The sequence below is a fragment of the Apostichopus japonicus genome, chromosome 12 (genome assembly GCF_037975245.1).
Source record: "Apostichopus japonicus isolate 1M-3 chromosome 12, ASM3797524v1, whole genome shotgun sequence".
NCBI classification, from domain to species: domain Eukaryota; kingdom Metazoa; phylum Echinodermata; class Holothuroidea; order Aspidochirotida; family Stichopodidae; genus Apostichopus; species Apostichopus japonicus.
The window spans coordinates 33,224,089-33,251,307 of record NC_092572.1 but is presented as its reverse complement, the minus strand read 5'-3'; the positions used below and the strand labels follow the sequence as shown (position 1 = coordinate 33,251,307).

Genomic DNA, 27,219 nt, shown 5'->3' with positions numbered 1-27,219 from the left:
TCACACTGGATGGACCACTGTTAGGACTCCAGTATGGGTACTATTAATAGTAACCCCTTTGTAAAATAAATATACAAAATCATCTAATTAACTAAGTAATTAATTACACATATACAAGTTGTCCTATGTGAATTTATCTCTTTTCACAACACTTAGGGCGACATAGAATAAAAACAGCACTTAGGGCGACATTGGCAATTTAATGTTATTCCATCACACTGGATGGACCACTGTTAGGACTCCAGTATGGGTACTATTGATAGTAACCCCTTTGTAAAATAAATAAAGAAAATAATCTAATTAACTAAGTAATTAATTACTCATATACAAGTTGTCCTATGTGAATTTAGCTCTTTTCACAACACTTAGGGCGACATAGAATAAAAACAGCACTAAGGGCGACAGTGGCAATTTAATGTTATTCCATCACACTGGATGGACCACTGTTAGGACTCCAGTATGGGTACTATTGATAATACCCCTTTGTAAAATAAATATAGAAAATCATCTAATTAACTAAGTAATTAATTACACATATACAAGTTGTCCTATGTGAATTTATTCATCTCTTTTCACAACACTTAGGGCGACATAGAATAAAAACAGCACTTAGGGTGACATTGGCAATTTAATGTTATTCCATCACACTGGATGGACCACTGTTAGGACTCCAGTATGGGTACTATTGATAGTAACCCCTTTGTAAAATAAATAAAGAAAATAATTTAATTAACTAAGTAATTAATTACTCATATACAAGTTGTCCTATGTGAATTTAGCTCTTTTCACAACACTTAGGGCGACATAGAATAAAAACAGCACTTAGGGCAACATTGGCAATTTAATGTTATTCCATCACACTGGACCACTGTTAGGACTCCAGTATGGGTACTATTGATAGTAACCCCTTTGTAAAATAAATATAGAAAATCATCTAATAAACTAAGTAATTAATTACACATATACAAGTTGTCCTATGTGAATTTATCTCTTTTCACAACACTTAGGGCGACATAGAATAAAAACAGCACTTAGGGCAACATTGGCAATTTAATGTTATTCCATCACACTGGACCACTGTTAGGACTCCAGTATGGGTACTATTAATAGTAACCCCTTTGTAAAATAAATAAAGAAAATAATCTAATTAACTAAGTAATTAATTACACATATACAAGTTGTCCTATGTGAATTTATCTCTTTTCACAACACTTAGGGCGACATAGAATAAAAACAGCACTTAGGGCAACATTGGCAATTTAATGTATATTCCATCACACTGGACCACTGTTAGGACTCCCGTATGGGTACTATTGATAGAAACCCCTTTGTAAAATAAATATAGAAAATCATCTAATAAACTAAGTAATTAATTACACATATACAAGTTGTCCTATGTGAATTTATCTCTTTTCACAACACTTAGGGCGACATAGAATAAAAACAGCACTTAGGGCAACATTGGCAATTTAATGTTATTCCATCACACTGGATGGACCACTGTTAGGACTCCATTATGGGTACTATTGATAGTAACCCTTTGTAAAGTAAATGTAGGAAATAATTTAATGAACTAAGTAATTAATTACATATATACAAGTTGTCCTATGTGAATATATCTCTTTTCACAACACTTAGGGCGACAGCATGAAAACAACACTTATTGCGCCTTTGGCGATTTAATGTAATTCCATCACACTGGACAACAGGACAGGGTCACCTACCCAAGAACCACTGCAAACTGGTAGTCCAACATATCTGCTTTGTTAATCATAAAAATCTCTTCTCCTTCCTCCTTAAAAGTAACAGTGAGGACAGTACTAATATGACCATTTGGTGTAATTACTGGGAATTAAAAGCTTTTAAGAGGTTCAATCCAGATCATAATAAGAAATGAGGGAAACACATGTCTTAATGTTTATGTGACAAGGACTTACAGAACCAAAATGATGGCAAGTTCTTCTCAATGTCAAGAAATATTTTAAAATTTCTTGAATATGCAAATTCCTGTCATACTCATTAAACAATATTCAAAGAACACAATTGTTAAAGGAGATACTAGTTAGGCATTTTGAAAATAAAAACTTGAGCACATGCATAAGTATAAAGTGCAAGAATGCCTTCACTCAAGATATTTTCACTGAACAAGATTATAAAAAGAGGGAGAACCAACCTAAACATTACTGGGTTAATAGATACACCTATTATTATACAACACCTAATTGTATTCTGGTCATTTGATTAGTCAATTGCTCGTTGATTGCATGCAAAATCCGCTCTATTCCACTCTATGAAATAGAACCATGGGTTATACTTTATTGGTAGCAACTTTTTTCAATGGTAAGAGAGCAGAAATTACCTGTCTATTTAAAAAAATCTGTTGCATGAGTGCAGTTTACATCCAATTATATCCAAATTTGAAGGTGTTGTATAAAACAAATAATGAATGGTTTCCATTCGTGCAATAGTGCAAATATTTCATTCTTTAAAAGATGTAATTTGTTCCATTCAACTCGGCTGCGGCTCGTTGAATGGAACAACTCATGAAATATATTTGCACTATTGCACGAATGGAAACTATTTGTATACCATTGTTAAAACATTTTTTCAATGCACAATGAGGGAGGGGGTTGCAAATTAAGGTCTCTTTGTAAGAAAATTAAACTGTGACCTTTGGATGCATGGCCAAAGAAATTTCAATAATATAAAATGTTGAAATTCATATCGAAAATATTTGTAGGTATATTCTTTATAAAGTTGTATGAACTGGTCTTCTTAACCCACCCCTCCCCCATCCACACGTTTTTTTAGGGGGGGAAAGTAGGTCACCTTTGCATATTTTAGTTATATGTTTCTCAAAGAATTGCATAAAAGGTTCATGTTTTAGTCCCTGTATTCACTCAAATGTCCAATGAATTCCAAAGCGATGTTTCCCAAAGGATTCATTTTTTGGTCCAGTCACAGAAGAAAATAATATAAAATTTTGGGCGGTCCCCAGAGTTGACCTTCAATGATGTTCTCAGAGTTAAAAAAAAAATCATTTATTCTGATACGTGTAACCCTATCAGATCACTAATGACAGTACCTGCTGTGGCTAATGCAATTACATGTTAGATATTCTAACACTCACAGTCTGAGGCAAGTGTGTCAAGGGAGCATCACTGGGTTTGTTGTTTAGCGCTTCGTGCTTCCCAGGAGACTTTTCTTAAAAAGTATCTAACACCTTCCTGTTCTTACTGTACAGTACAGTATTTACAGTTGACGCGGTAGTTACTGTACCGAATAGAAAAATAGGGTTCGATTTGTACAAAGCACAGCAGCACCACCAGACGTCATGCTTACGCAAGCCATTATACAAAGACGAAGATTTTTGCCAAGTTTTCACTCTCCTGTTGTTCGTTGACATCAGAAGCTACCAATAATGTTGCCAGGAAGATAAGCAGTATGAAATAATATGAGGTAAAGTTCTTTAATAGATTGAACATTGCCACTGCTTGATAATATAGGTTCTTCTGTTTAAAGAGTGGTGTCACTGAGTGTAGGCCACTGGCATCTTGGAAACTGTGTATATTGTCGAAGGGCATGTAGATAGGGGTTGGGAGGTTGTAAGTGGGCAATTAAACTGATAAGAGCTCGTCTCTGTCAAGAAAATGTAAAAAACCGGGAAATAGTAGATGCACCTAGATTTTTTACGTTGTGAGTAACAGTAGAATAATTACCAATTTGTTCAAATAGGCCAAATTCATGTGCCAGGTTACATGCTTAATTATAAAGGACGTGTATCTCAGACACAAAACATGGTAGGAGTTTCACACAAAAGGACCTGAATATGCTTTTTTACATTAATAGTACAGTTATATTGTGCATGGGAAAGCCTGGAAGTTTCAAGTAGCATGCTGAAACCCTAATATCTTAAAAGAAAACATAAATGAATTTTCAAATGTGCCAATTTATTGATAATTGGAATAGGTTGGGGGAGAGGGGGGTCCCGGTTTGTGACATTCAGGACTATGAAGTATTTTCCTCTTTCACACAGACCATAAAGGATATACAATCTGAAAACAACACTTACAGGGTAAAATTAAAATTACATTTGTTGTAAGCTTTTCAAACTGCATTATTGTAAGAATGCAGTCAGAAACTGTTTGAAATGTTCTCTTAGCAACTTACAAAAGCCAAAGAATTTATTTAAATAATTACAATTTATGGTGACGTATAGTTTTGCACTAAGTGTTGAATAATACAGCACAAAGGGGAAACAATTATGCATGAAATGACAAATATTCCATCCACAGACTACAGTGTATTGAAAGAAGAGATGGGCATGGAATATTTGAGACGCTTTAGGTTAGTCCACAATACTAGTACTGCAGAGGAATAATCAATGATACATGTACGTTATACCAAGGAAGGGGTAGAGGCAGGCATTACCTTCATTTTAAAAATTATGTATGTTAGGTTTTAGGTTATTAATATATATCACAAGTTTCATTTCACTGATATCTATCTGATGAAACCAATCCTGAATAATCAATGTGATAACAAGCAGTAATACAGGAAGCACCTTTAAAGAAATTCGCTACGCCAAATGTGAGGAGCTCATTACTTTTAGTAAAAACTAATTGGCAAAGTACAATAGTTTCATATTCCCGGGTTCCCCTGATTTGAAAATCCCTGCCATGGAATGATCACTGGACACTGCAGATCACTTCTGGGAACCTGAAGGGAATATAATGATTAGACTCATTATACATTAGTGGCAATAGTAGGTTATCATTGAACTGACATGCATTTCTGATTTCTCCCCCATCCCCACTCCCTCCTACTCATATCCACCCAAACTACTTTTCCAACCTTTTTCTCCCAAAATATTTATATCAATAAATGTATACATGCAAGATATACTGAAAAATAGGATATAACAAAGTTGTGTGCAGCTTCAACACTTTTGGAAATATATTTCAAAATTCATAACAAAGTCAATACAATATTTGAATGTTTGCAAGCCATTATATCAACATTTATGGTATAGCATAATAATAAAATTCCAAAATCGGTATAACTTTCATTACAAAGAATGACTTTAGTACAATACAACATTTGTGAAATCAGCTAGGGCTCTTATATGGAAGCTGGTCACTTCACCCAACAACCATTTTGCCCAACCTTACCATTTCGCCCAACCAGCCTGGTCATTTTGCCCAACCAGCCTGGTCATTTCGCCCAACCACCCTAGTCATTTCGCCCAACCTTGATTATATATATTACTTGAAAAGGAAACGTTCGGGAATTGTTAACATTACTAAATACGAATCGAATATTAAGGAAATTTGAGGATGGATCAGTGTTTTAGGGGTTAGGTTTGATAGGCAACGAAATGAAATAGTAAAGGTGATATTACTCCAAACCGATTCCCCTTTGTTTGTATAATAATAAAACTTCCATTGTTTGCGTAACCTGAATCCTCTCATTATACCAGAAATAACTGTTCAGACTCCGATCGATATCGAGCGTACCTCACTTTATTTACCAACCATGAAGTAATATAACCCAAAATAAATCAAATTGAACTAGTGAAATAGAAAAAAAATTATATTATTCTGACTGAATATCAGTAAAAACAATGGTTGGGCAAAATGACCTTCAAGGTTGGGCGAATTGACCATGCTGGTTGGGCGAAATGACCAGGCTGTTTGGGCCAAATGATTAGGCTGGTTGGGCGAAATGGCAGTTGGGCGAAATGGGTGTTGGGCGAAGTGACCAGAAAGCTCTTATAACACTTACTGAAATATTCCACTAGTCTCAAATTTGCTAATACCAATAATTTGCCAATGGTGCAGTATTAGCCATTACTGCAATTCCTTATCATCTATCAAAGTGTGTGACTTTGTGAGCTTTGGAATTATCATCCTGGCTCTTTTTAATATTCAAGGTATAATGTAATGAAATTCAAGGCAAAATGCAATTTAAGTGAGTCAAGTATTAGTTGGTTTGTAAACACTGGTGCATACATCAGCATCCTAAACACATGTGTTTGTTGTACCAGTTATGTTGCATGATCATCTGCAGTGGATCAGATCATGATTGCACAGGAGAATACTTGTCAGCCTATAGCCGGTTTACAATCACCACTTGTTAAACGCTCATACTGGCATAACTGTCGTTGAAAGAAGATGCAATATAAACCACAGCTGTAATGCATATTTTTTCATTAGTTGCAGACAATGAAGATTTCATTCATTTCCAGTGCATATTTATATACTCTCTTCACAACATGTGAAGACAATATTCTGTATGAATAATTTGTAAAAGTGTTGTAGAACTAGGTGTTTAGCATTAACAGTACATCAGGTTGGAATGTATTATTCTAGGCTTTATTTTTATGTCAACACAATAACAGACTACAACCTGCTAAATGTAGCACTTCATCTTCAGGTGTCTAGTGAAACTATGTAGAAATGACAACCAGCTTGGTTTCCAATTTAAACTACAAACACTTCACCTTTACTTACCCTCAACCACATTTACATGCCCCTATGCACTATTGTGGTCAAATGTCAAATTTAATACACATCAACCAGTCATCAGACAACAACTTCACACATAAAACAAAATCAACTTCCAGTTGCAGTATTATTGTACTTTCCATAACCTCATTATTCTTTTTGAAATGAGCGCCAAATGCAACAGGGTTCATGTACTCAACCGTTCACTCACCAAGTACAATAACAGTCCAACTGACATCAGAAGCTATTGCAAACACTACAAGATTCTGTACACATTAGATTCACTACTGACAGTTGTAACACATATTTTAAGAGAAGTCAATTACAAACCACTTTGAAAATCTATCTGCGTTAGTAGAAGATTCAAATTCTGACTTTTTGTTCAGTGAATAGTAAAAGTTTTGTAATTATAAAAACAGTAAAAGAGCTGCATCAATTCAGTTTTAATATGCAATACATTTTAAATTCAAGAAAAAATTATTTAACTTCAAATACAACTCATCAAATTTGTAATATAAACCTGAATGCAAATTGGTATAAAAGGAAGTTCCAATGCCCTAATAGGCTAACACTGAAGTTTGGTAGATAAAAGGCAATAACGATCATTAACTTAATATGATCAAATATGAAATATGACATTGTGTTCACAATTTAGCTGTATCTGTCTAATTTCTTTTTGGTGCAAACTGCTCATGTATTATTAATGAGATGATGCTGTCTCCCATAAATGAAAAAGTGCAGGATATTGACATTTTCGTAATTTGGAACAAGAATTTATAATGATGTGACATGGCTTAATACTCCTTAGCCAGGTAACTCTCTTTTCTCTGTGATTACATGATATTAGAGGGGTTCAGGTTCAATTCACATACACTTAATTTGGTAGGGTTTGTAGTATAGGTAAGGTCTTTTTCATTTGCAAAAAGGGACATCTATATCAGGGGTAGCATGATCTATGCAGGGATTTCTTGATTTGTAATTTGAAGTTGTAACAACATTCCATTTGTATGCTATTGAAAATGTACAACCTAAGCAAATCAAATATCATTTTGAAAAAAAACAAATAATGTACATGAATACAGTGGTTCAGTTTCACCCTAATTACTTTGTGTTTGTGCATGGGAATCTTCAATTGGTTTCAATAATATGACATACTTCTCCAGTTTTCCAAAAAAAAAGGGAAGAATATCTCATTCATTACTAATTGGTTATTTTTCAGAGACTATAATTGTAAATCCTAGTTATATTTTAGGGCAGGGTCAAGGGAAATGTAACAATTGGGTCGAAATTGGAAATGTACAGAACATGGTCAAATGTGGTATGGCTAGATAGTTAAAGAGTTATATTTTACCACTGTGCTTGCAGAACAAAAATATAATAATTTAATTAAAAGTTATAGACATATATAACACATGCCAATTTGCACTTTTCTTATGCCATAAATTCTTGAATTCTGGGGATATTTTTTAAACCAAATTTTTCCTAGTATAAAGATGACTTAGAAAGATTACTTACACAGCCTAGTAGTCTTGGTCAATATTATGCATATCACAGGAATAATTCCCCTTCAATGTCTATAACTTGTCAATTAGCAGTTATTGCTAATTATCGGATTTGTCCCTCCGTTACCTGTCCCTCCGTTACCAAAAAAATACTTTTTTTAAAATTTCTTATTCATTCAAAGCTGGAAAAATTTCATAATTTGTATAAAACACTTTCTTAGGGTTAACCACCAAAGAAATGTTAAACCAAGGAGTTAGCTACTTTTTATGCTATATAGTAAAGAACAAGTGAAGTAGTGTCCCTCTGTTACCAGTAACAGAGGGACAATTGTTCACTGCAAGATTGTGCACAGATTCCTGCCAGTGGGAGTTTACTTGCAACTAGTTGTGTGCTAAGAATGGAATTTTTGACTTCCTGTTTATGTGAAGAGAACAACAGCTTGACTAACATTAATAAATTCCTCAGAATGTTAAACTCAAAATTTGTTGATCAGAATTAGAAAGACTAGAAAAAGTTTGCAGACATGTTCAAAGCATAGTTGTGATTGGAATATTGATCTTATTTTTAATATATTGTTTTTTGTTGTTTTGAGTTAATAAATATCACAGGAAGTTAATTCAACTACAGTTTCTAATCCACAAATATTACATTCAGGCATACTGAACCTTTCTGCAGTACAGTAGATACTGTAACTGTATCATGTAATGTATCAAAATTTTTTCGTATTATTATTGTGGATAGTTGTTAAATTGTTATAATAGCACTGCATAATTACAGTATGGTTTAATCATTAAAGTTAGAGGTTACCTCAGCACTGTAACGAAATTACAGCACTGTACTGTAATGAAATTTCTGCACATGGTACAGTACAGTACCTGTGAACTGTCTACTGTAAATATGTGATTTACTGACTTGTTTTGAAGTGCACTAGCCACCAGCCCCCCCCCCCCCAACAGTTAATAATAATACAGTTAGAGAGTGCTAAATGATGAAGAGTGTTCTGTTTAAACTTGTTGTTTTAATCAATTTCTTTCTATTTTTTCTTACATTTTTATTAACCACTAAAATTGCTCATGATTTGGTGAACATAGCTGTTGGTTTAATGTTCTTAATGTTAATGTTTCCCTAAGTAATATAACTTTTAATCCAATAGCAATACAAATATTGAATCCTACAGTAACAGCCACAAGAATTAAGTTTATGGGCATGAAGCTAGTATCTACCTGTCAAGATAACCACACAAGAAATTGCAACATACTGTACTCCCTCAAAGTAATGCAAAGAGAGACAAAATGTGTAAGGAATACAGTCAAATGTCCCTCCGTTACCGCTTGACCCTGCCCATTAACAATGATAATAATAATAATAAACAGTTCTTATTAGGCGCCTGTTACAGAAGTCTCAGGGCGCTTTACAAATATATATATATTTTTTATCCATGGTTATTGCCTTTTGTGTGCTATTTTACTTTTTATCATTCGGTCATATGCTTCTTTTGCTGTGTGTTTGACTGGTATTCTTTATGTATTTTTTGACCTTTTATTTGTAAAGCGCCCTGAGACTTATGTTACGGGCGCTTAATAAGAACTGTTTATTATTATTATTATTATTATTAAAAGTCATAAAATACATACTGTAAAGAATACAAGTTAAACACACAGTAAAAGAAGCATATGACCGAATGATAAAAAGTAAATTAGCACACAAAAGGCAATAACCATAGATAAAAAAGCACTAACATGTATATACAAGAGAAAAGGTTCAACATACAGGATTATATTAATCTGTCAACATACTCTGCATTCTCTTCTCTGCCAGCTTTTGACATTTGGCAGATTCATTTATAATTTTTGTTTTTACAATGAACCAGTTGTAGGGTATATCTTTGCCCTGTGTCTTGAGGAATTCATTTATTTCTTTTTGACCTAGGTGCAAAAAGAAACATCAGCAAAGTATTAACGACTTCTTAATATACAAATAAACATTTTTTTTGTGAAATCACTCCCTTCCTCCACCCACAAATACAAAATATGACTGAGGCATTCCCCCCATACTTAACATCCTAGAGAAATTTTGTTTACGTATGTTGTCAGAAAAGACTTGTAGGTGGCCTTGTTCTTTAATATCATAAATGAGCCACTACTTCATCGGTCATGATAGGAAAGAAGCATCTGGTGCAGAATAGTTTAAGCAAAAACAACATTTGACCTAATATTCCTGAAAATAACTCAATTAAATATTATAACTAGGCTAACCATTATGTGTCTATATATGCCAATAATCAATATCAAAACAAATCATCATCTGATTATGCTCATTTCAGGGTAAAATAGGGATAATTTGACACATTTGTTTACCAGAATAATAACAACATGGGTGCTAAAATAACTGATTGTGACTCATCTGCCAAATCTCTCTTGCAAGTTTCCTTTGTAGCCAGGGCAAGGAATTAAATTTTGAAAAGGAATAGGCTTGAGAAGTTAGCCTATGTTGGCAAAGACTCTTACTATGTACAGTATATCCACATGCACCCCTTTCCCCCCCCCCAAAAAAAATCAGCATTGACCTGTTCTTAGTATTTTGACAGATTATTAACAGTATGAACTATACTGTGATGTCACTGAACCCCACATGGAATATTGTTGCTACCGAAAACTAGCTTACTCTAACATACAGATACATGCAGTAGTCAACAGTATTGTGCCTGGCTAACAATAATTATGATAGGATAGTATGCATATAGCAGACACAGGTGTCAACAAAGTTCTTGTTATTGAACTTGTTACTGTCTAGCTAGTGACTAATATGCCTAATATACATACTTAAAATATTGAATCTAGTTTAGTAGGTGGAATGCTGAAATGAAAGATTAAAAGTAAATGGTCCATTCCATTAATTGAGGTTCCAATTGCTGACATTTTATGTGCATATAACTAACTAATACTAAAGTCAAACATGGATCCACAACTAATGGAAGATTTGATAAGACATCCTGAGATTTAAGCAGATTTTTGTACCTGGCATCTTCTTAGAGGTTCCTGTGATGCATTTTCTGAAAAATGCCATCACCTTCTTTTCATGGGTCTTTTCCCATAGGGTATACTTCCTTACTGTAAGAAATAATATTATATCACATCAAATAGTAGTAGGTAGTCAGTACTAGTAACTCACAGTGAAAACTTACAAAAAACACAAACTATTGTGAACTGATATGTACAAGTGACCCTTGATACAGTCTATACGCTCCTGCACTTCCATGAACATGGAAGCACTTTAAATAACTAAAATGTCATGCCTACTATAATTGCCCAAATTCATGCAAAAGCATTCAGCTTTGATATTATATGATATCACAATGCACAAGTGCTTCATCTGTCCCCACAAAAGAGAGACACTGAACAGACACTGACGGACCCATATTTAAGTGATCTGCAGCAGACCACGGTAAGAGCTGGTGTGGAGTCTAGAATAAAATCCATTTGCTAGAATTGAATGTGTAGGAAAATTCCTCTTGACAAACCATCCCTGGTATTGTTCTACCACAACCAATTTTGGGTTGATTGGTCAAGATGCCCAAACAAACAATCATTTTGGCGCCGGTGGGTAAGAATGAAGTACAACTGGTACACAGTGAGATTTGGGAAAATCCTTAACCTAATATCACTACTGTATTTTTAGAGCACCTTATGATGGTAAACTATGTGTGCAATGTTTCCAAATGTCAGAGCACCAGATTGGGATTGAATGTCCATACAACAAACACCCACCAGTAATTGCCTATCAGCTGTTAGCAGTGGAAGACTAAAACCTGATGAGCAGCACTGCTAAAATATACTTTGCATGTGCTGAAATGATATGTGATCAAAAAATAAATGAGCACACTTACAAGTAATTAACATAGATACTTTTATCCCTCCTGTATATATATTGTAGTATAAATTGAAGCTTTAATGCAAATGGTAGAGATTGCAGTCCATACCTTTTTGACCCTTTGAAGTGTCACAACGTTTGCCAACAGGCACATCATCTTCATCTCCATCACTCTCATTACTTGTTGCATCTAAAATACAAAGCAGAAGACACAGCTTGTTTAAAGCATTCTCTAAACAATTATACTGGCAAGATAGTCAGAATAATGCATGTTATTTGCTCATATATTTTTGATCAATATCAATTTTATGTTTTCATTCCAATATTTAGCAAATATATCCAATGCAGCAGATCTTTGTCATGTGATTGTTTATCAATTGATATGTCATGTCAAGACCAGCTGTGTTGCACATAGGTGTAAACAAGTAAATCTTACTTTCCTTAACAATGCATTTGCTGTAACGATTGAGTGGAATATATGGTGTAATTATAATAGTACCCATACTACCTTGATTTTTCTTCACCTCTCCCCCAAGTTTTGGTTCCTTGCTATAGCAAAAGGAACCTATGCAGTCAGGTTTGCGTGTATGTGTGTGTGTTTGTGTGTCTGTGGGTGCATCTGTGACACTTGCTTGGGTAGGCTCTATCTCAATAAGGGAAAGTTGGATTGAGGCCAAACTTGGACTATAGATCTGCCATATGGAGAAGGTGTGCCCTATTGTGTGCCCACAAAGGTCACCAAAGGTCAGTTATGGTCCAAAAACAAAAAAATATTAAAACTACAATAACTCCCAGTGCCAATGTGTGACAAGGTTGATATTTTGGGACAAGTTGTGAACTGGTTAGGGGAACATTTTGAAATTTAACATTCATGTGATCTGAGGTCACAAAAGGTCAATCAATGTTAAAAAACTAGTATTTTTGAGATAACTTGAGAACGAATTGTCTGTTAGGGTTGGAAGTTGCTTCAATGTAATCAAATTGTCGACCCACATCTGGGTGACCCTTGACCTCAATTTGACCTTTTGGTGACCTTTAAGTGTTTTGAGGATTTTTACAGTTTCGATGCTATTTTCAGATGTCAAAGGTAACTTCTGATCATAGATGTCAATAGGTTGACCCTGTGTGACCTTCATGTGCAAAGTTATATGGGGTCAAAGTTTTTCGGTCGGAGTTAGGATGGTTGAAAAGACTTGTCGTGTTGTGTTTTGGAATCGGGAGATCAAACTACATCTGAAACCAAGGTCAAACGGTCACATTAGTAAAAAAAAATAGCTTATATTGGGAGGAAACGGGGGAAAAAGCAAATGTTTGGTTTTGATGCTAGATTTTGATTTCAAAGGTACCTTCCGATCAAAAATGTCAATGGGTTGAGCCCCAGGTGAGCTTCTGTGAAGTTATACAAGGTCATAGTTAATTTTCAGACATTTAATGCAATAACTCAAGGTGTGACACAGTTGATATTTTGCGACAAGTTGCAAATGGTATAGGGGAATATTTTCAAACTTAACGGTCATGTGATTCAAGGTCACCAAAGGTCAATTAATGTTAAAAAACTAGTATTTTGGAGCGAGAAAATGGGCAAAGAAAAAAAGTTTGAATTTTTATAGTTTGATGCTATATTCACGTCTCACCGATCAAAAATGTCAATGGGTTGACCCAAGGTGACCTTTGCGTGCGAAGTTATACAAGGTCAAAGTTAATTTCAGACATTTAATACAATAACTCCCAGCGCCAAGATGTGACACAGTTGATATTTTGGGACAAGTTGCAAATGGTATAGGGGTATATTTTTAAACTTAACGGTAATGTGGTCCGAGGTCACCAAAGGTCAATTAATGTTAAGAAACTAGTATTTTGGGAGGAGAAAATGGGCAAATAAAAAATGTTTGAATTTTTACAGTTTTGATGCTCTAGTTAGGTCTCACCGATCAAAAATGTCAATGAGTGGACCCCAGGATGATCTTTGTGTGTGAAGTTATGTATGTATATAAGTTCAAAGTTAATTTTGAGACATATAATGCAATTAACTCCCAATGCCAAGGTGTGACATGGTTGATATTTTGGGACAAGTTGTGAATGGGCCCAATGGGGTGGTGGAACATTTTCAAACTTAACGGTCATGTGTTTTGAGGTCACCAATGTTATCAATGTTATCTGTTGACCCGCTTGTAGGTGACCTTATATTTCTTACATTTTCGACGCCACATTCAGATCTCAAAAATGCCTGCCTATCAAAAATCTGATCACAATTTGTGATCACAAAAGTGTTGGCTATAGTGTTGGTTACTTTATGGGTACATGTAGGACCACAATTACTTGGACTATTTTAGCCCAATGTTGCTTGATAATATTATGTTTTGTCATATATCCCTGCGTAAGGAACCACAGTGCCCTTGGGCTCTGGTTTCCAACATGGGTTTGCCATGTCCATAGCATAACATTTTTCATTCAATTCATTTCCAATGAATAAAGACATTCAAAATGCAATGATCATGTCACAAGTTGCAATATGTTAATGAAAAGAATATTAAAAATTTGGATAATTCACATTTGAGCTTCATGGTGTAATGTTAGCTAAAGTCAAAGGTAAAGGCAGTTGATTCCACAGGTATAATTTAGTGAATAATGATGGTACCATTGTTCATACAAATTCAACAAAGCATTACAGTATATATCATGTACGCAGTAATAGATGCATGTAGACATACACATGCAGAATGCTTCAGACAAGTGACAGGCTACAGTATATAATAAATATCTAACAATCTGAAATGCTCTCATTTTAATAATATTCTTCCATACCTGTAAAATTGTGCTTCCCGTTAAGGAATAAAAAAAGAAATTTCACACTCAAGACTTTTCTGCAAGTGCATCTTTTTTTACTTTATCAAATCTATTGTAGCCCTTACTCACACATCCCTTTTCGGTGTAACGTTCCACTGGAACAAGTCCAAATTTTGGCTGCAAAGGTTGCTACTTTTTCCAAATCATCATTATCAATAACTTTTTAATGTGTAGTGTTCTTGAAATGAAGCTGTTATAAGTTAAAAACTGTTTCAGCTATTCAATGTATACTAGGTTGCTGCGTGAATATGGAAGAATCTCCTTTGTACTTAACCTATTCTCACATGTCCAAAAAAAAAGAAGGAAGGACTGCCTCCAGTTCACTATTCACACCATGCACATGATTCTGTCTGAATAGGTTTGTTCATTGTTCAAATCAACAAAACACTAATTCCTTTAGGAGTCTAGAGCTCTCGAAAGTTATAACTTTCTATATTTAGTACAAAATCTCACAGCCCCACACTGAGACTGACCTACTGTACCACAGGTACAAGTACCATCGATAAACAGCTCTCTAAACCACCATGCAACAGCTCAAATAATTGTTTTCATTCTTTCAACAGATGAGATCACAAACTAAGTTCAGTTTTCCCCCTTAACACAACATCGCACCACATACAAAGCCTCACACAGGTCTAGACCAAAAATACAAGTACAGTAGGTTGGCAGTGAGAGTCCTTATAAAACAAAACAATACTAATTGCCCATCAGGTATTGCCAGTGGATACAACTACATGCTAAACCTCTGATAAGTAGTAAAGTTGTAAAGTTCTGTATTTTGTCAGGGAGTGTCACTACTCAACAAGCCCCATAGGGACTTTTAGTACATTTCCTTTCACAAGTTTTGTTTCTTATCTCCTATGTTGTTATGTCATACTTATGTTATATAAAACAATATAAATGAAATGAGAAAATGAAAGAAGCACTTCCAAAACATAGTTGCTCTAAAAATTACTATAAGTGTGAAATAAGAATAAGCAAGTTACAAGGTGTTAGACATATTCATCTATTTCTCTCCTGTATATGTGTACTATTATATGTGGTTTTAATGCAAATGGCAGAGATTGCAGTCCATACCTTGTTGACCCTTTGAAGTGTTGTGACGTTTGTTAACCGTGGGGACATCATCTTCATCTCCATCACTCTCATTACTTGTTGCATCTAAAATACAAAGCAGAAGACACAGCTTGTTTACAGCATTCTCTAAACAATTATACTGGCAAGATAGTCAGAATAATGCATGCTACTTGCTCAAGTTCCGTCAAGACAATTATTTAAATATGATGGGTGAAAACAGTAATATAGGATAGAGCAGGTAACTGTAGATAATGGAATTAGATGAAAACAGGACTGCATTGAAAAAGCTATGAAGAAGTGGAGGGACATACAGTAGGTGAAACTGGTTGGAAAAGGCTTTGGGGTTGAATTCATTAAATAAGCACTTCACTTCTATCATGCCATACTCAATGGTATCAATCCTCAAAAGTTTCAGATATGATTAAAAATACAGTATACAAATGGGATCTATGCCTTCAGATACTCTAACCAGCTATCCAGATTGTTTTGTTGTTTAAAAGCTGCTTTACTAATATTATCCCATTCAGTGCAGTTAGCAGAATCTGTTTCTGTATGTGTGATTTGTTAGCATATTTTAATGATAGTAATCTGATTTTAAAAGTGTCTGAAGATTAAATTGATATATAGCGCTAGGCAGAAGTTTATTAATAAGTCTATGTAGAAGGTAGAGCATTCATTTCACTGTACTCAAATTATAAATTGTATCTTTCATAATTTTGATGCATGGACATGATTTTTGATGACACTATTATCATAGCATAAACCACAGTTGTATCAGGTAGTTTTGTGTTTTTAATTTTTATCTCTTCCACGGGATCAATGATGATTTTTTATTATATAATACCTTGGTCAATTTCCAGCAAACTGCGGCCAATCTTTGTGACCTCATGGACAGCCAGGGGTGCTTGGTAGATGTTATGGTTAATGTCAGCACTATGACCCATGTGCTTATAAAAAAGGGTCCTTTCAGCCTCGGGCACATCCATGCATGCATACAGGGTACTTATTCTGTGCCTGTTCTTTGTGGCGGTGATATTTTGTTTGTCCACTACCCCTGAGGCCTCGCACACTGCAGCGACTGCATGCCATCCAGACACATGGTTCAGGGATTTACTGGTGGCTGCAAACACATAAGAGTTCTCTTCTGAAATTCCACATTGCCTGCGACAGACTTTGTCTGTCAACTTCCTCATGCTTACTAGGCAGTCCTGTGGGAATAGGATAGGAACTAAATGATTGTTCCCTTTTCCCGATTGATAAGCCACTTTGAGTGTGTGGACCAAGGCTTTCCCAATGGGGTCAAGCTTGTCTATTTGGTCCTCACTTATCCAAGAATTGTTGTCTGCATCTACCCATTCTGATATTCTCAGACGTGAAGGTTCACCACCTCTCCTAGCATTGAACAAAGTAAGTCTTGACACTGTAAGATCTCTTAGTTCTTTAAATGCATGTGAATCCCAAACTTTGTAGCAGTCGCTAAGCATGGAAGAAATAGTGTCAACAGTGAATGCTTTTATTTTCTTCAAGTCAGCCTCCAGTGGCAATGCCTCAGGTTTACGCAGGTTTTCTTGTCTGTTTCGATTGAGGGCATAGGTGGCATCACCAAATATAAAATCCTTGTTCAGTTGGAAAACTTCACAGAACGTGTCAATTTCAGATGCTTTTTCATCCATGCCGTCCATCAGATAAGTTGCCTTCATGATTTTTGCAGCTTTCAGGAGGAGGTAATACAGTCCTGACTTGAGACCAGGTTTTAGTTCACTTGAAGCTTCTTTAGTTGTGTATGATTCAATGGCCTCTTGTAGCTTCCTGAAATGGCATCTATTGAACATGTCTGATGCACTACCACCTTGCTGTGCACTCAGTTCCTGATCTTTTTCTAATTTGCTTTTGAAGCACAAATACAAATTTGACAACCGTCGCATGTCACACATTACTGATTTTTTCACCTCTATCACTTTGTCCTGCTTTCTTTGGTTTTTTTTCCATAAACGTTGTCCAATTGTTATGATATCTTGATCACTCCTGCATATGGTTCCCACTGCATCATCATTAAATTTGGCGAGAATATTATCCCTGAACTTGGGACCGACTTCCTCCTCTACTGACATCAATGACAGGGGAACAGCACATGCACCCCTGGAACTTTCTCCTTGACATCGGCTCTTGTGTCTGTGGAAAACCTGTTTGGCATAGAATCCATTGCACAAACCACACATTATTAGAGATGAGGTTGTCTGTGCCCTTTCTCGCTCATATACTGGTGTTTCCTCCTTAGCCTGTTTAGTGTTATGCTTAAGGATAGCATCTTTCCTGAATGATGCAAACATTTGATCCCGTTCCGGCTTTGCGAGCTTCATAGCTTCACTGACTTTATGATGATCTTTATGTTTTAGCTTTATATGTCGTGTCAGTTGTGTTTGTTTCATGTCACAGAATGGACACCTTCTGGTGGGTTTTTTATACTTGTCACAGGAGGAAGATGGAGCATCCGTATTTTGAATAGGGTTTGCTGCAACAGATGGTTCCAATAAATTAGCTGCAACTAGATCTGGGGATGTGGTTGTAACCTCTGGCAAAGATGAAATTAAAGCAGATTTTCGTAACAAATTCAAAGGAATTTCTTCACTGGCATCAGAGTCAGAGTCATAGTGAGATGGTCTCCAATCACTCACGCAACTGTCATCACTGCTATCATCATCCAAGGAGTAACTAGCCATCTTGGAAATCCTTGTCCTTGTTCTATTTGTTACCTAGTGTGCAAAAAAAATAATGAATAAAATATTACCCAATGCCAAAGTTATTGTAATAGCATGAAAAGGGAACCCCAACGTAATAGGATTGTTAAGGCACCACTAAACTTGTGCAGAAGATAATTGATGCCACTGGTAGCAATTGTAATATATTGTAACTGCCTAAGTTGCTGTTGAGAAAATAGTATTCACACACACACTTCCTATCACAAATAAAATTGTACTCATTAAGCACTTCCATGCACTGAAAATATAGATGTTCACAAATTTATCAACCAGTTTATCAATCATTGTGTAGTCATAATGCAGTAGCCTAGATGTACAGCAATAATAGTCCTATGCTGCAATCATAACTAATATTAGTAATAACTTGTAGTACTTTAAGTATGCACTAGCTTGGAGGCACTTTTGCAAAAATAAGAAATATAAATAAGCTAACATCAGAACACATATGCTGGCTGAGGTCACATGAAGGTCAATTACTTGTATGATAAGCTTTTTCATTTGGGACATCAAGGCAATATGTCAGTGTGTGATGGTCAGGGAGGGGAAGGGTCAGCAATTAATTCCAGAAGCATAAAACATTTTGGTTTTGATGATAATCGTAACCTTGCAATCATGCGTGTGTGTGTGTGTATGTGTGTGTGCCTTTGTGACGCCCAGCTTGTAAACACGATATCTCAAGAAGGGAAGCTTGGACAGTTCTCATATTTGGTACATATAAGTACCTTATTGAGGACAAGAAGCCTATTGTTTTTGGTGTAGGTCAGAGGTCATTTAAGGTCACCAGGGATCAAATAGTGAAAAGTTTGTAAACATGATATTTCAACAAACGAAGCTTGGACTGATCTCCTATTTTGTATGTAGAAGTACCACATTTAGTATATGAAGCCTATTGTTTTCGGTGTAGGTCAAAGGTCTCTTGGGGTCACCAGGGGTCAACTTGTAAAAACCTTTTCATATACGGTATCTCCCATCGTCCAGCCTATAAGTAGATGACATGGTCGATTCGCCTCATAAGAATAGGAGAGCCTATTAACAATTGAAAATGATCTTACGGGTATCCGTAGATTTGAATCTGAACTCGCGACAATATCTCCATTGACTTAAGTGTGTCGCTAGAAGTCCTAAATTGCTATGTACATACATGTGTGTGTGTAACAGTGTCCTCCAATGCTTGCTTGCAGACCATAGATATATAAAAGTGCTAGAGCTACTGCAACACTTGTCACTCATCCGTATGGATATTTTGCTAAAGAGTTGATGTGATTTCGATGGAATAGTGCACTTGAAGGGCGAAGCATGCCTTCTCTAGAAAATATTTGCAGATGATTGGCATGCTGGATAATCATTGAACTTTCAACAAAGTATTAAGCTTAGACTAGGAGATCAATACAATCTAAGGTTCTTCTTGACCTCTTTTAAAATAAACAGTATTTCGAGGGTTGGAAAATCTTGGAGATCGTGTGAGATCAGCGCTCTCTCTCTCAAAGAAAAATAGGGCTACAGAAGCCGTTTTGGGCAAAAGAAAGGATTACCGCGAACATTGTTATGTACAACTTTGTACAACATTTTCAGATCAGACACCGCCGAAACACGAGCGGAATCCGCACGACAATAAGTGTGATATTATCGCATACCGCATATACAGTAATCCCAGCAGCGGAAACGCTCCAAATACTACGGGGAGTCTCCCGGTCTTACAGCCGAAGTTTCCCGTCAATAAAAGTTCATTGCAGTACACACTAAACAAATTGTACACTAGCTTCCAAATGCCGTAACGGTTCTAAAATTTCCTTTGACTTGTTAAGCAACTTCTCAAAATATCTCATTGGTGATATCAGGCGTGGGAATCTATCAGAAATATACCCGCAATTAGGCGCTATATATTTCTAGAAGACAGCAACCAAGTCGGCATATTCAACAAAATCTTCAGATAATACTTCTACGATGTTCGCAAAGTTGTTGCAGCTACTCTGGATGAAGCTTTTCATAACAATTTGAGGTAAAATACCGTAACCCCCCAAATCAAATGGTTGCGCTTGAAACAGCTTGCGTATTGTTTTGTTGAATATGAAAGCCCAAACTGTTTTGGAACATACCATTGTTCTTGAAGTTGGTGTCAAAACATTTCTTGGCCAGCTGCCAAGGAGAAACAAGGTCAAGCACCTGTGAACTTGAGATTTGCTTTCACTTCATGGAGTTGGCTGTAATGTTGGCCTAGTTTTTCTCAATAACTTGTAGTCTGGGAGCCTGTCCCATATGATTTCACCCCATTTAGCACAGGTTTGACCCCTTAAAGTTACTTAGACCATCTAGGTCATTCACAAAAAAATTGTCAGCTCAACCCCAGTGTTCGGGTTCGGACCCCAGACCCCCTGAAAAAGACCCCCCGGACGGGTCATGTACCAAACTTTGTCAGAAGGAAGAAGTATGGCTGTACATTACAAAAAAAGGGAAAACTGACAAAATTCCTGGTCAGGAAGGGGTTGTCAGACCCCCCACTAAGTCACCCCCAGTCGGGTTGATTTCATCCCATCTAGCCCATGGACCAACTTTGGCAAAAGGAAGTAGCATGGCAGTATGTTACAAAAATGGAAAACTGACAAAATTGTTGGTCGGGAAGGTGTTGTCAGACCCCCACAAAGTTTACCCTGACCCACCCCCAAAAGGTGGGTTGATTTCACCCCATCTAGCCCATGGACCAAACTTTGTCAGAAGGAAGTAGTATGGCTGTACATTACAAAAAAGGCAAAACTGACAAAATTCCTGGTCGGGAAGGGGTTGTCAGACCCCCCACTAGGTCACCCCCAGTTGGGTTGATTTCACCCCATCTAGCCCATGGACCAAACTTTTGCAATACCAAACTTTGTCAAAAGGTAGTAGTATGGATGTACCTTACAAAAAGTGTAAAACTGACAAAATTCCCAGTCGGGAAGGGGTTGTCAGACCCCCCACTAAAGTCACCCCCAGTCGGGTTGATTTCATCCCATCTAGCCCATGGACCAACTTTGGCAAAAGGAAGTAGCATGGCAGTATGTTACAAAAATGGAAAACTGACAAAATTGTTGGTCGGGAAGGTGTTGTCAGACCCCCACAAAGTTTACCCTGACCCACCCACAAAAGGTGGGTTGATTTCACCCCATCTAGCCCATGGACCAAACTTTGTCAGAAGGAAGTAGTATGGCTGTACATTACAAAAAAGGCAAAACTGACAAAATTCCTGGTCGGGAAGGGGTTGTCAGACCCCCCACTAGGTCACCCCCAGTTGGGTTGATTTCACCCCATCTAGCCCATGGACCAAACTTTTGCAATACCAAACTTTGTCAAAAGGTAGTAGTATGGATGTACATTACAAAAAGTGTAAAACTTGCAAAATTCCCAGTCGGGAAGGTATTGTCAGACCCCCACAAAGGTCACCCTCACCCAACCCCAAAAGGCGGGTTGATTTCACCCCTTCTAGCCCATAGACCAAATTTTGTCAAAAGAAGGTAGTATGTCTGTACATTAAAAAAATGGAATATCTGACAAAATTGCTGTTCGGAAGGGGTTGTCAGACCCCTACAAAGAGCCCCTACCCAGTGTCTTTTACCCATGAACTGAGATGATAAACATATAAAATTAATTATTACAAAAACAAATAATTAATGATTATATTTATGAGAGGAGATACTCTATGTAATTCAAAAGAGCCTTCAATGTCCATTATGGCTTGCCTTTCTTAATTGCTTCATCTTTTTTGGTGACAAGCGGTCCAAAGTTGCTAGGCAAGGAAGTGACTGAAACACAATGATGCTCCTGTTTTTGTTAAGTTTAAAACATTTTCATTTTTTTTTACTATAGCACCGAAGTAAAAATTATGGGTAGGCATCCCTGGCCTAATAAACAAACTGATATAGATGAGAATCTTGTGGGAGGAGTTTCTCCTTCCTTTGGCTGGAAATGTTTAATTCATAAGACAATACATAGACCCTCTTTGTCTTATGTCTGTATTACAACCTTGCCCACATCCTGTTATGTGACCATAGTTGGTCCTCCACTTTCACCAAATTGCTCTATTCCCACATTCTGGTTCTGTTCTTGTGGAGTGAAGGTGTATATATGATAAAGTCAGATTTAAGCAGTTAAATGGAAGGGCATATCCCAAAAATATTGTGAGTAATACTTAAAGGCAGCAGATTGTATTTGTTTCCCCGCCCTTTCGTTTTTCTATAATACTCATGACTTCTTCTAAAAATTCATGTAAAATTTTGATAGTAATTTTTGTTCGTTTTGGCAGAAGATTGTTTGTTGTATTCATGTAAAACATAAGACCTGCTATAGTTAATGGCCTGCAACCCAGTTATCTGCTTGGTCCCATAATATATGGTGTTACAGCAGAGGTGGAACAAAAAAATATTGGGGACCCTTTGGCATATTAGATATCGTTAATAGGAACATTCTTCTAATTTCTGAAGCCTTTTCAAATAGTTATAGATATGCCAGGTATATAATTGGTTAATCAAAGAAGTTATTTAAGGGGGGGGGGGGGGCTTGACCACTCAATTATATTATTGAAGCTGCCCTCCCCTGCTTCAGCTGTTTTTGTGTTACGAATGCATACTTTCCTTGTGCAATTGTTTTCATATCATTTTTGGTGTTTCCTTAAATATATATATGTATCCTATGGGTTAGATTTCTATAGTAGCTCACATTGTACTATTGCAACCAATAATTAGTACTCATATTGTTTCATTTTAAACCCACAATTGGTAACATGCCAGTATAAAGATTATTTGGTTGAAATCAAGGAATATTTACAAAATCTGGAAATTTAATTTGACTTACATCATAGGTGAAAAGGCAGTATTCCCCCCCCCCAAAAAAAAAAAAAAACAAAGATCATATTTCAACTATTTGATCTGTATTAAGTGTCGGATTTAGGGGTTGTTGTGGCGGGTGTACCCTTCCCCTTTCAGACCACCCAAAAAAAAGTTGTGTTCCAGACAAGAATGCTGGAAAATAAGTGCATTATTCAAATCGGGCAGACACTACTTGTCTGAAAAATCAGATATCTGGATTTCCCTCTATTTTTATATGTAATAATTTTCACATTTTGAACCCAAATTTGGCAAATCAATCTTGATCGGGGCTTCATAACTGCGGTTTACCTGTCGAAAATCCTGTAACTGGTAAGCTTTACCTTAGCAATTTGTTTTCAAATCACACTTTACTTAGAATATTTGCAGAAGAGGTGGATTGATAAGATGGACACAACAGAATTATGCAAGTGACGTGATGGTGAACAATGACAGAGACGTACTGTATCATAAGAACTAATCAAGAAGACAATATAGACTTTAAGAATAACCATTTGTATTTTAAAACCTTTAAAGTGCATTGTGCCCAATAACTGAAGGGCCTCTAATCTGAGTGAGGCCACATTCGCCATGTTTGTTCAAATGCAATGTTTGGTGGGGTTCTAGCTGTAACTATTTCCTCTTTTGTGGATGGTATTTCCTAAATTAAATTATCTTGTTATTATAGTTTTCCATGCCTGTTTGTCATATTGAAGACACAAGTGTGGTAATTGCCAGTCCAAACAACCATGTCGAACAAGCAAACTTATTCTACCAACATGAACTGGGGCTGGTCCTGTTGAAAGCATGTTGTTATTTGCTACATTTTTCATGCAAAGGAATCTGCTTTATGTGTAAAAACTTTTCATATTTAACATTTGTTCCTGGTTCTACATGTATCCATTTCTTGCTTTTACGTTATATATTATGTTACACAAATACAAAAGTGGCCCATGTGACCAGAATGGGCACATCTTTGCTTTCAGACCATTTGGTAAGTTTTTCCATGTTTTATAATACAATGTCTTGAATACTTTCTTTAAGCAAAATTCTGGTCTATGATTAGATTGTGTGAATTGAATTGGCTGGGTGGGGGCACCTTTTGGGGGGGTCTGAAAACCCCTTCCCGACCAGAAATTTGTCAGATTTTCCTTTATTTTAATGTACAGACATACTAATTCCTTTCGGAAGTTAAGTCTGTGGGCTAGATGGGGTGAAATCAACCCGCCTTTTGGGGTGGGTGAGGGTGACATTTGTGGGGGTCTGACAACACCTCCCTGACCAGGAATTTTGTCAGTTTTGCCTTTTTAGCTCATACCAGCATGCTGGTGTGAGCTATTGTTACAGTGCAGCGTCTATCACTCTATCCGTCAACAATTGGTAAAACCGCTCCCACTTGCACAGTGTTTGATGGAATTTCATGAAACTTGGACACAAGGACCATTGGGTATAGGGCCATCAGAGATGGTCCAAAATTTGGGGTCAAAGGTCACCTGTGGGCCGTAATGGGCCATTTTGTGGAAATACGCAAAATGCTTCTTCTCCTACAGATTCCATGGTACAATGTTGAGGGTTTGTCACGATAGTACTATGGTAGTTTTACCTTCAGGGTGTTCATGAATTTGAGATCAATGATCAACTAGGGGTCTTATAGGGGCCCTATATTTTCAAATTGCTCCTGTTCGTACAGTGTACGGCCAATTATAATGAAACTTGGTCACAATGTTCCTCGGGATGAGAGTTACGAGGGGTGTTCGGAAAATTGAGGTCAAAGGTCATTTAGGGGTCATCGGGGTCATTTTTTGTAATATTTTCAAATATCTCAATCTCCTCAAGATTTTGATGGATCATATTCAAAGTTGAACTGATGATTGTTGGATTGTGTATGAATAAGGTGATGCCTAAAAATTTTTGGTCAAAAGTTAATTAATTACAATTAATCCCCATTGTTTAAAAAAATCTGAGCCTTCACTTTTTGCCAAAGCTCCTTTAATTTGTCTCCCAGTATCTGCAGTGTTTGTTTACATTTGTGGTTAAGCTCTGCAGAGGCTGTTAGTGGAATTAAAGCAGGACTGGAAGTTGTTATTTACTGTTGAAGTGTAAGCATGAGAGCCCTATAGCCAATCAGCACTTGCCGATTCTTAGAAGTCTTTGAGCCTGAGGTATGTAGGCAGCTTGTGAAGTTACGTCTTGTAGGGAGTGCTTGTGAAGTTATATCTGCTAAGGTAGAGGGGAGAAAGTTTAATAGGGTAGGTCAGTGGTATTGTTTAAGAGAGTGGGTAAAATAGGATTTAAAGGGGAAAATAGGAATTATAGCCAGTGGTGTGGCCAGGATTCTGCTAACGGAGGGGGGGGTATCCCTCATGGGCCCAAAATTGGTTTTGTGGGCCCTACATTTTTCAGCTCGAAAAGGTATGAGCTTCTGCACCATTGGTGCTATAGTTTGTAATGTACAGCCATACTACTTCCTTCTGAAAAAGTTTGGTCCATGGGCTAGGTGGGGTGAAATCAACCCACCTTTTGGGGGTGGGTCAGGGTAAACTTTGTGAGGGTCTGACAACACCTTCCCGACCAACTATTTTGTCATTTTTTTCCATTTTTGTAATATACTGCCATGCTACTTCCTTTTACAAAAGTTTAGTCCATGGGCTAGATGGGGTGAAATCAACCCGACTGGGGGTGACTTAGTGGGGGTCTGACAACCCCTTCCCGACCAGGAATTTTGTCAGTTTTCCCTTTTTTGTAATGTACTGCCATACTACTTCCTTCTGACAAAGTTTGGTCCATCGGCTAGATGGGGTGAAATTAACCCGTCCGGGGGGTCTTTTTCAGGGGGTCTGGGGTCCGAACCCGACCACTGGGGTTGAGCTGACAATTTTTTTGTGAATGACCTAGATGGTCTAAGTAACTTTAAGGGGTCAAACCTTCTGGGCTAAATGGGGTGAAATCATATGGGACAGGCTCTTGGCCTTTGGTGCAACTACCATTGACAGGGTCCGACAAGGTTGATATACTGGGACTAGTTGTGAAGGGGAAAGGGATTGTTTCAAAACATAACAGTCATGTGATCCAATGTCAACAAAGGTCAATCAGGGTCAAAACTAGTATTTTTGCAATAACCTGAGAACCAAATGTCCATCAAGGTTGGGAGTTACGCTATTGTAATACAATATTCGACCTGCATTTGGGTGACCTTTGACCTCAAGTTGACCTCCAGTGACCTGTATTAGCTTCTTTCAAGTTGATTCTTTGAAGTTTCATGGGCATATTCCAATCCAAATTGTCCATAGGTGGAATCCTCTGCAACCTTAATATGCAAAGTTATTAGAGATTTGGTTTGGTTTGTAATACTTGGTGTGTGGATTCATAACATTGAGTACAAGAACCCTATTGTTTTTGATGGAGGTGTGTATAACCACGTACAGACTGACCTGTGTTTATCATGCCATAGTGTTATTATAACCGCTAGTTCTGGTTTTAATAACAAGCAGAAGTCTAGTGCATTGAAGTCATCAAAACCTCAATGCATTTTACATTCTGTTTTTTTTTTTTTAATTTTGAATAATTGATAACCTACTTCTGTTTGGCAGATGGACTCAGAATCACTTGATCTTGCTGGGTCAACTGGATTCTGAAGGGGAAAATTGTGAACACTGAATAAAACTTGAAGATCAATGACATGTATGACAGGCATTTTCATTAAGGATATCACAGGAGACATGTCAGTGTGTGCTGGGTGGGAGGAGGAAGGGTCAGCAATTAAAATTAGAAACATTGAAACAATATATCATTTTTTTTTTAATTTTTGATTAAATTTGGATAAAT

At 36.7% G+C, this 27,219-nt stretch overlaps 2 protein-coding genes across 2 annotated transcripts in view; one reads left to right on the top strand and one right to left on the bottom strand.

Annotated features, from left to right (window-relative positions):
• LOC139977744 (uncharacterized) overlaps positions 1-27,219 on the top strand; it is an 831,623-nt gene that overhangs the window by 417,054 nt on the left and 387,350 nt on the right. The gene's annotated exons all lie outside the window — the stretch shown is intronic.
• Positions 119-27,219, bottom strand: LOC139977743 (uncharacterized). The gene is made up of 6 exons (XM_071987322.1): positions 26,972-27,219; positions 16,648-18,556; positions 15,804-15,887; positions 11,989-12,069; positions 11,027-11,119; positions 119-9,934 (listed from the first exon to the last, which is right to left on the bottom strand). Exons 1-6 carry the CDS (start codon positions 27,167-27,169, stop codon positions 9,789-9,791), a joined length of 2,511 nt encoding a protein of 836 aa, XP_071843423.1. The 5' UTR covers positions 27,170-27,219; the 3' UTR covers positions 119-9,788.

Excerpts from the sequence above, each read along its gene's own strand:
- LOC139977743 (XM_071987322.1), bottom strand. The coding sequence starts at position 27,169 with ATGTTTCTAATTTTAATTGCTGACCCTTCCTCCTCCCACCCAGCACAC. Across the intron at positions 11,120-11,988 it reads CACTTCAAAGGGTCAAAAAG|TAAGGAAGTATACCCTATGG; the intron begins GTATGGACTGCA and ends TATTTCTTACAG. Across the intron at positions 9,935-11,026 it reads AACCTCTAAGAAGATGCCAG|GTCAAAAAGAAATAAATGAA; the intron begins GTACAAAAATCT and ends TTTTGCACCTAG.